Source organism: Rhamphochromis longiceps, linkage group LG9 (assembly GCF_057381845.1).
Source record: "Rhamphochromis longiceps isolate RC_006_pf linkage group LG9, R_longiceps_female_GT1.1, whole genome shotgun sequence".
NCBI classification, from domain to species: domain Eukaryota; kingdom Metazoa; phylum Chordata; class Actinopteri; order Cichliformes; family Cichlidae; genus Rhamphochromis; species Rhamphochromis longiceps.
Genome location: NC_140565.1, coordinates 27087115 through 27097312, shown reverse-complemented (window position 1 = coordinate 27097312; position 10198 = coordinate 27087115). Strand labels below are relative to the sequence as shown.

Below are 10198 nucleotides of genomic sequence, written 5' to 3'. Positions count from 1 at the left end.
TAGCATCATGGGCAGTGTAGTCCGTGTTGCAGGGAGAATGGACTGCCATACACGTTATGGGTCTGTGAGCGCGAGGAGCGAGAAAAAGGGGAGTGGAAAGGTACGAGTTGTCATCGAGGAAAAACGGGAGCTGGAAGCATGTAAATATAATAATAACCACTGCAGCCAAGAAGAGTGCCTGACGAGCCCAGTTGTAAGCTATTAGGACTCGACTGTACACAGTGTTCGTGTTTTCCTCCAAAAACTAAGTTCCGTTGGAGCAGCCTTTCAACGCCTCTCTCTGTCTCTCACAAGAAAAGTTGACCCACACAACAAAGTAAAGCTATTTTTCGGCTACAAGCCGACAGGGACCCCGCCGTATTAGTCAGAGGTCCCTTTACTACAGTTCGGAGTCGCGGACCTTCAGTAATAGTAATAAATCACACAGCAATAGTACATTCACGTAGTTGTAAAAAGCATGATAATATATTAAGTAATCCAAAGTATTCAGAATACGTTACTGTCATTGAGTAACGTAACGGAATACGTTACAGAATACATTTTGGGGCATGCATTCTGTATTCTGTAATGGAATACATTTTAAAAGTAACCTTCCCAACACTGGTTGTGACAGAGCCCCTTAATATCAGTGACATTACAAACATTACAAACTACTGCATTACATGTTAACTGATGTTGTTATTGTTGTGTGTGCCTTCAATCAAGAGTTCAGAAAAGCTTATTGAATGGTTACAAGGTAAACAAAGGTCCTATAAGTGAGGCAAAATATCGTTTTCGTTGTTTTGTCTTTTCATCAGTTTGTAATGATCTTAAGAGCCTAATTATCCTCAGGAAACGAAGAAGAAAAACAAAAAGAGTAATAATGACCAAAAAAAGGACAATTAGCAAGAAGAAATGAAAAGGTGCCAAAAGCAGTATATTTACAGCTGTAAAGAGGGGTGATAAGAAAACTACATACAAGGTGAGAAGTTGACTCAAGTTTTGCTGGGATCCACAACTTTGGCTATACCTTTTATGGACCACGTATCATCACTCCTGAGAAACACAAATAGAGTACTATTAATTCAACTGTGAAGTAGTAGGAAAGGGACTCCATTAATGTGTCTGAGCTGAGATCACAGGGACCAGAAGTTATATTACAAAGTTATGAATGTTGATTTGCAACATTTTTGCTTCACTTGTTCCCTATTAAGATGTAATAGTTATGACACATTGTAGTTATGTGGGTCTTGTTTTCGTGAACTTAGATTCCAGTAAAAATGTCAGAAATCTTTCCTTTGTTCAGGTCTGTTTCCTTTTGGGTGTTTTGCATACCACATGTTGCCACACCAGATCTTGTGGATTCACAATCACTATTCTATACTGTGTAACAATTTTTAAAAAAAAGAAAAAACTAAAAAAAGAACAATTAGGAATCATTCAATTACATGAAACACCTGTTGATATTCCGAAAGTACTTGTACGTGTTTTATAACATATTTAAATAAATAACATCAAACTTTTAAGATTGCAGTTTGGTGTATTTCCCTTTGACGCTATTAAAGTTTTCTTGCCTAAACTGTTCACCGATGTCATATGGTGGTCTGACGCTGGTAGGCACCGAGTGTATGAGCTCCTACATAGCAGCTGACGTGCCCAAATTATGAAAACACTAACTATGACAAGCAATAAAATATTTAATTTATCCAGATCCCATGTGTTTCTGCTTCTTAATCATTATCTGGTTTGATTAGATTCATATAAATATCTTGAAAAACACGAGGATGACTGGCTGTTGACTGGCTCTAGATAAGGCTCTACTATGCCCATTTTCTGATTGGGTGAGCAGCCTACAGACTGTGTACAAAGTCTCCCACTGCTAACTCTTCACATGATCAGAAGATAAAGTCAGTGGATCAGGTGAGTAATCACAAAGTACGAGCATTGCGAAAAAAATACGCACACACACACACACGGTGTGATATTTATAATATTGTGATTCTAACACCTTTAACATAACAGTAAATGCCAGCATGTTTTGGTTATGCATTGGTGTTATTGCTGGTAGAGAACTTGCACTGTCAGTCAATGACAACCTTTCAGTTTGCTCCACATTATAGTTTTGAATTGTTATTTCTCACAGTCCTACATGCATAACAACATGAAACAAATACATTCCTTATCTAACAAGCATACATTTTTCTTCTATGAACCAGAGACATTCAGTGAAAACCTACATTTTAATTGATTATTTTAAATTTGCAAACTTTGGAACAAATGAGTGTTCTAAATATTAGTGACTATAAGTTTGTCTAACACTTCTGTCATCTTCCACATTAAATACCATCTAACCTTGTTGGCTTTTCACCTCCAAATAATCAGATAGTATTCGTCAGGCTTTTGTTTTTGCATTTTTTGCTTTTTCTTAGTTTGTTGTTTTTTTTTGTCTTTGTCGGCCTAGAGACCGGTCAGTGAACCCCTAGCAACCAATTACAACGATCAGTTATAAAAATGTTCAGCAGAAGAATGAAAAGAGATGAAACAATTGAATAATGGATGTAACTTTAATTTATACAGAAGCTTTATAGTTTTTTAATTACCAAAAGTAGCTTGTTTCACTGATTATTGTAAGTAAATAAACATTGTTCTGTTAATCAAATAATATCTTAAATGAATACCTTAACATGCTGATATAGTACCAAATGAATATTTTAGATGTAACTTATCATTTAAGTGAAAAATGTACTAAAATTGTGACAAAATTCTCTGGCCCTAAAGAATTCAAAGGATTAAAAGGCCACAGAGTAATACAGGTAAACTGAGTAGTTTATATAAAATATTCAGGAAGGAAAACTCTAATGAACATCTGTATTAGAACTCAGTTACACAATTCACAGTTATGATCTGTGTAGGTCATCTTGGAAGTGTTGATTCCTTCTTCATTCAGCAGCTTTTTAGCATAAGCCACAATTACGCAGGGCAAGGTGGGCGACCGTGAGAAAATCCAGGCGTAGTTGAAATGGAATCTCTTAAAGATGTCTGTGCAGGAGTACACTACAGAATAGGTGGTGTAGTCAGTCGACACAACCCAGTATGGAGAGTAGGGAAGAACTGGAAACCAAAAAAAAAAAAAAAAAAAAAAAATCAAAGATACTCAGACAAAAATGAACAAAACAATACAATTTTCCATTTAAAGTTGACAGGCTGTAAAGAGAGATTTCTTCAATATATATTGTACATTTCTATGTAGCCATATTTGCTCCTCTCTTTGGGCAACATAGACTATAATACTTTGATTACATGACAACATTTTCAGAAAGATTTCATGTCAAATTTTTACTTATATAAGTGGCAGTATAATCTACATGATGATGATTTGGGCATTCATTAGGCTACAGTAAGAATAGTGATCACGTGTTTGGTGTCACGGTTTTTTAACGTAAATACTACTGTTAGCATGCTAACATACGAGCAGTGTTAGATTATTTATTCAACACCTTGTCCTAAAAAGTGCAAAAGTAAGCTTGTTATAGCCTAAACCAAGCAACAATTTCCAAAAGAAAAATTAAGCCAATACAGACATGCCATACAACTTTTAAGAGCCTGATCATCCTTATGAGAATAAAAGGCAAGCGAAAAAAAGAAAAGCAAAAACAGATAAAGAAAAACACTGTTATAAAAGAAGTTGATAAGATGGGTACTTACAAGATGTGAACTGGACTCCAAGCTTGGCTGGTTCTTTTGGTTCCATGACTTTGGCTGTCCCCTCTACAACCCACCTACCGCCATTCCTGAGACATACAAACATGTGCACAACATTATATATTAAAAGACTAATTATTTCCCAGAATTTTAAGTCTACCACACAGACAACACAGTGGTACGAGTCTCCTGATCTAATCTGCCACACCGGCAGACAGACAGAATAAGTTAAAGATAAATTTTGCCCTGCTGAATCAGCATATGGCCCAATCCTTCATCACTTACCGTACTTTTAACACCTGAGAGGTCAGTACTCGCACAGTCCCATCTTCCCTCATAGAATAGTTTGCCCGGATGCACTCTCCTATTGCAAAGTAAGCAGGCAGCTTCTCAATCTCGTACCACTCTCCCAGGTACTGTAAACAAAGACAAGCCATTAGTTCAAACTCTTTATATACCGAGTATACATAGACAGTAAACCAAAAATATTATGCTATTTGTGCTCACCGGTTCAAGGATGAAGTCAGATTGCACCTTTGGAGTAGGGCAGGGACCCCAGTGAAAAGTCTGAGCCGAGATCACAGGGACCAGCAGGAGGAGAAAGTAGACAGGAGACATGCTTCCTTCAGGAGATCGGGGAAGATTACTAGACGTTATGCTGCACTGGTGTGCCTAAAGCTCATCGTTTGTGTCCACTTTGTTATTAACAAGGTGGGGCTCATGTGCACGTCAGTACTGATTAGGCAACCCTTGTGGCACACCAATGAAACAAAAAAAAAATGTCACTCAACAAGTTTTCAGACAAAACACAACATCCTCGATTCTGACATGAAATAAGGGGAATCACTTTTTTTTTTTTTTTTTTTTTTTTTTTAAGAGAAATGACAAACCCTTGTTGCTTGTGTATAGTGTAAGGGTTACAAAACACCCCACATTATTCTCAGACTTATTTTATGATGCGAGTTGCTGAATAATGTTTTTATGCCTGTAGTCGTTTAAGTAATGACTTGAAGGTAATGTGCAATGTTAGGAATCTCTTCATCTCTCTGTGTGGGCTTTCAATCTTTGCAGAAAAATCACACAATGCTACACCTGTTCTTCTGGTTTCACACGAAACCTTTCAAGGTTCTCCTTATGTTCAGCATTATGTAAATAACAAAGCTCAAAATATTTAAATCGGAATTTCAGGTTAGAAGGAAAGAAAAACTGAATTGGTAGCTGCTCTACTAAGCCTACCTCCCACTCTCAACACACCATTCTCAAGTTTAGGATTAAGCCTATAGAGCTCACTACTCTTCTTCACCTTTTCACCCCTCTGCAACCTACTGATCTCATCTGAATATCTCCTCCTTTGACAAAAACAAAGAACTGCATTCTCTGCCTTGTTAAGTTCTTTTACCGAGAGAAATCCTTTAGCAGCATGGTCCTTGACAGTTTGCAACTCTCTTTTAAGATTTTCCTCAAGATTTTCTTTAGTCACGCTAGACGCAAAGCTCTCTTTCAGCCATTTCCTCTTTTTACTAAGTTCCTGCAGCAAATCTTTGAATCTAAGAATCCATGCAACCATCTTTTTCAGACGAGTCCACGAAGAAAAATAATTAACTTCATCGCACCATCTTTGTATTCATTTGCATCAACAGCATTAACTAAAACGGCCATTTTAATCTCTGGATCATTTGAAGAGATCTTTCCAAAAATCAAGGTTCACTGGCCAATTAATTTCTGGTTGAGCAAGAAACTTTGGCCCTGACAACCAGGAATCATCCATTTTTACCTGATTGCACCTAAAAGGTAAACCAATGGTGTAATGACCATCAACCAACTTAACAGAATCCATCACTGACTTCATAAACTGCTGATCTTCTCTAGACAAAGCAAACTGCTCATCCTGAATACATTCTGGAAAATCAGCCTTCATTTGACGTTCCCACAGCTCATCCAATCTTGCCACGGAAATCCTATTGACACTCACATCAAAAATGTCCGTCTTACAATCCTCTCTGAGAGGACCATTCACCGTCCAACCCAGCATAGTTTTTACTGCACAGGGACCTCCATCCTGACTTCTAACAACATCCCATGGCTCTAAAGCCTTGGGCACATTAGTCCCGATCAACAGGTCTACCCCGGAATTTATCTCCAGTATCTTAATATGGCGCAAATGTGGCCATCTATCGAGATTTTCCTGTCGGGGAATATTACATTGATGAACAGGCATGCTTTTCTGAGTAAATAAGTCAGGCAAGTCACAGTAGTGATCTAAATCCAAACCAGCTACTTCCAAATCTGAAACAACATAACTACTGACCATTTTCTCCTGACCCATTGTCCGCAAAAGAATGCCAGTTTTCCTTCCTGAAAGATTCAGCCTATTCATGAGCCCTTCAGTACAAAATGAAGCTGAGCTCCCAGGATCTAGGAAAGCATAGGTTATCAGTGACTGATTACCTTTCTTGGCCTTCACTCTAACTGGTATTATGGACAGAGCACTATTTTGCTCACCGGCCCCAGTAACACCACTGCTTTGCACAGCACATGAAGGACCTTCATCTGGTGGTTCTCACCCTCCTATAGTTTGCACTGAAACACTTTCCCTCTGCTTGGAGTGGATATGTAAGAGTGTGGGGTGTTTCTGTTTACAGACTTTACACAAGAGACGTTTCCTACAGTCCTTGCTTCTGTGCCCAATGCGCAGACAACCAAAACACACACCATTCTCTTTCAAAAAAGATAATCTTTCACAGTGCAACTTTCTTTCAAATGAAGGACACAAATCCAACATATGCCCTGCTCCACAAAACAAGCAAACCTTGGTCACAACTGAACCACTCTCTCGCCTCAATACTGGCTCAATCTTCCACCTTGGCCACAGTAGTAGCAAAACTACTCCGCTTAGCCTTAGGGTAAAACTGAGACTTACCATTCCTAGCCTCTTTTCTGATGGCTGTCAGAGGATCCTGTATATCTCCAAACAATGGGTCACTTGTGATCTTAACTTGCCTTTCAACAAACTCAACATCGCAAAAAACCACTTTACGTTGAAACCTCTCCTGCAGATCGCAGACAACATTCCTCCACTTATCCCTGAGCTTATAAGGTAACTTTTTGTATACCTGCTTGCATATTAGCAGAGACATCCAACTCATGCAAGGACTCAACGTCTCCCATTGCATTACAACATTGCCTTAATAAAAACCCATATTCCTGCAAAGCCTTCACATCATCAGATTTTATAGGTGGCCATTTACTGACCCTTTCAATGTAGGCAGCAGCAATTTTCAGCGAATTGCCAAAGTTCTCCTGGAGCAAAGATTTAGCTTTAGCATATCCATACTCAGCAGGGATATACTGACAGCTTCTGACCATTTCTCTTGGATGGCCTCTAGTATATTGCTCGAGAACATATAAACAATCCTTAGCACTGTGAGCTTGACTCTCCACCATGTGCTCAAAAGCTCTCATAAATGTTTGATATTGCAAAGGATCACCATCAAATAACTGAATGTCACGCCTTGGTAGCAAAAACAGAGACTGCTGCTCAGCCAATAAACTTGTAATTTCATTTTGTTTCTTCAAAACTGACTAGATGATCATGACCCCCACCAACTTGCATTGTATGTGTAAGAGGTTTTGATTGTGCGTGAGACTGCGACATCATCTGAGTAGTTGAAACTGCACCTGGAAATACTTGATATAACTTCGCCTCTGACTGTTCCAACAAAACGACCTTAGGCTGAGAAATATTCTTAACCTTGGGCCTCACATCCAATACATGTGCTTGATGATCACTTTCATCAACACCCTGATATGGTCGCTCTGGTAACACAGTATTGAACGTCGGAGCATTAGGATTTAAAATGCCTAAACGCCCCTGCTCTCGTTCTAAATACGAATTCATTCCATCAGATTTACCATTAACAGCACTTGAGACTCGGGACATTTCAGAAGCTTTTAAAACATTCACCTTTGCTGCTGAGGCTGCTATTTCAGTTTCTAAGTCAAGCAGCTCCTTTCTTTTCTTAAGCTGTATTTGTTCTTCCAAAGCATGCTTTTCTTTCAACAACCTCTGTCGAACAAGAAGGGCAGCCATGTCAGCTTCTGCCATTATGAGTGCTGACAAGGCAGATGAAACCATTGAGCCACTGAGTGATGATTTACTTTTCCTACAACTTCTGCTTGCAACATTAGAGATGCTATCACTTTGATTAACATCATCTATCGCAGCACCTTTACCAACATTCCCGGCATGCCTAGAAACACCAGAACCATTTCCAGCAGGTAATACATCAGAAGACTCAACACCAGGTGGATTTAAATGTGGCAAATCAAGCTCAGACACCTGATTTCTACTCTGCAGGTTTCCCTTTGCATCATGAAGCCATTTCTTTATCTCTTCCATAAACTCAGTATTATGTGCTCGCACACTTCTAAACCAAGCAGTTTGTTTTTCTTGCTCTTATTGAGGAAGCAAAGGAAGCAAGGTTTCATGCAGACGAGTTGCCTCATTAAGCAACACAGACAAATTCTCTGAGCCTGAACAGTGGAAACATTATCTTCAGATTGCTTTAATTCTTTAATAACCTTTATGACCTTTTTAATTTTATTAATCTTAGTGGGATGTTCTGTTTGAAGTCTTTCAATCTGATTCTCCAAAGCCTTAGCAGTCGGTTTCGGCTATCTTTTTTTCCATCCACATCACCACATTGTATTAATTGGTGTGTCTCCATTTTTTTCACAACATTACAAAATCCAAACGCTGAACTGCACCTATGCCACACAGCCTCATTCCAACACATCAACTTGATGACATTCCCTTCAATAAACCTTGGACACACACAATTAACAGGAGAAATATCCCCCTCTGCCTATTAAACCTAACTCACTCAACCTAGTCTTCCGTACATACTAGCGGTGGGTATTTATGTACCTCCATACCGTCAGCTGTGAGGAAGACAAACTGTCTTAAACACAAACTGCGGCGGTACTCCCAAGCCAATGGCTTCAGCCGCCTGATGCACAATAACTAGAAAGCAAATCAGTACAACGCCTTGTGCAGCTGTACTGCTAAAACCTAACAGGGGAATATGACTCCTGACAGAAATCTATTTTGTGTAGCCAAAGGCTTAATCTAAAAGCTGCGTGGACAAAGGCAACAGCAAACTATCATCAAACTTTCTGCCCAAACTACACTTTTCCCTTCAGATTTTGACAATGGTAACTGTACATCTATGTCGACTCTTAACAGCTGCTTTTGCCAACCTATCTGCGCTTTCATTACCCAAGATACCCACATGAGCCGGAGTCCACATTATTACTACATGTTTATCTTGGTCAGACAGTCTATGATGAGCAAAAAGAATGTCATACAGAATTTGCTGATGGGTAGTTGTGTAACCCTGTTCAATACTTAATAATGTGGAAAATGAATCACTGCATATCAGTACTTTTGAGACCCTGCTGTCCTCCACCCATTCTAGAGCCAGCAGTATGGCAAACAATTCAACTGCATATACACCCAGACGGGGTGATGTTCTTTTCGCAATCTTGATATTCAACACCGGAATTACCACTGCTACACCAGTTGCTTCTGTCTTAGGATCTTTTGACCCATCTGTATACACCTGTAAAAAGTCACTGTATTTGCTGTCCAATCTGTTATAGAATTTTTGACAAATATCTGTGGTCACTTTCCGCTTTCCAGTGTCCGTTAAAGAGCTGTCCACGACAAGACACTTCAGTGTCCATATGGGACGTAAAGGCCACAACACTGTCTGATTAAAGACTTTGTCAGACACTTTAAAAGTTCTTGCACCATCATCTCCAACCCACCCAAAACTATTTTTAAAAACCTTCCCTCTTTCCCAACAAGCCCCTAACGCTTTCTTAACAGGATGGGTTTCGGCATGACCTTTCAAATTTATCCAATAATTAACCAACAGCTGTTGCCTTCTAATACACAGCGGCATTTCTCCTGATTCCACTTGTAGAGCACATATTGGCGTTGTTTTAACTGCCCCTAAGCAGAGTCTCAGTGCTCGAGCTTGAATTACATCCAGCTTCTTCAAGGAAGTCTTAGCCGCTGATCCATATACCACACACCCATAATCCAATCTTGATCGAATCAACGCGAGATAAATACTCTTAAGTGCAGCAAAATTAGCACCCCATGACAGTCCCGCTAAACACCTCAAAATATTAAGAACCTTTTTACTATTCCCCACAACGTGCTCTACGTGATGTTTCCAAGTCAATCTCTTGTCAAAAACCACACCCAAAAACCAAAACAATCCACCCTTTCTAACTCTTTCCCATACAAGTACAACAATTCATTACCCCCAATTCTCTTATTTGTGAAAAACATTACTTTAGTTTTCTCAACAGAAAATTTAAAACCCCAGTCTACACCCCACTTTTCCACTTTACCTATCCCCTCTTGAAGTTTCCAGACGAGATGGTCAACATTCTTCCCCCTCACTACATCAAAGACAGCAACCACCACCTCTTTATTAACTTGCGC

The 10198-nt window shown here is 39.2% G+C and overlaps 1 protein-coding gene across 2 annotated transcripts in view; it reads right to left on the bottom strand.

Annotated features, from left to right (window-relative positions):
- LOC146662460 (apolipoprotein D-like) overlaps positions 1-4393 on the bottom strand; it is a 41064-nt gene extending 36671 nt beyond the window's left edge. The window contains exons 1-4 of one of the 2 annotated variants that reach the window (XM_085419108.1): positions 4189-4380; positions 3967-4097; positions 3685-3770; positions 2000-3090 (exon numbers count right to left, since the gene is read on the bottom strand). In XM_085419108.1, the coding sequence (XP_085275234.1) occupies positions 2858-3090; positions 3685-3770; positions 3967-4097; positions 4189-4299 (561 nt within the window). In that variant the 5' untranslated portion in view covers positions 4300-4380 and the 3' untranslated portion in view covers positions 2000-2857. Of the gene's footprint in view, positions 1-1999; positions 3091-3684; positions 3771-3966; positions 4098-4188 lie in introns of those variants that run through there. The other variant, XM_085419109.1, reaches the window with a different exon arrangement.
- Between the last annotated feature and the right edge of the window lie 5805 nt (positions 4394-10198).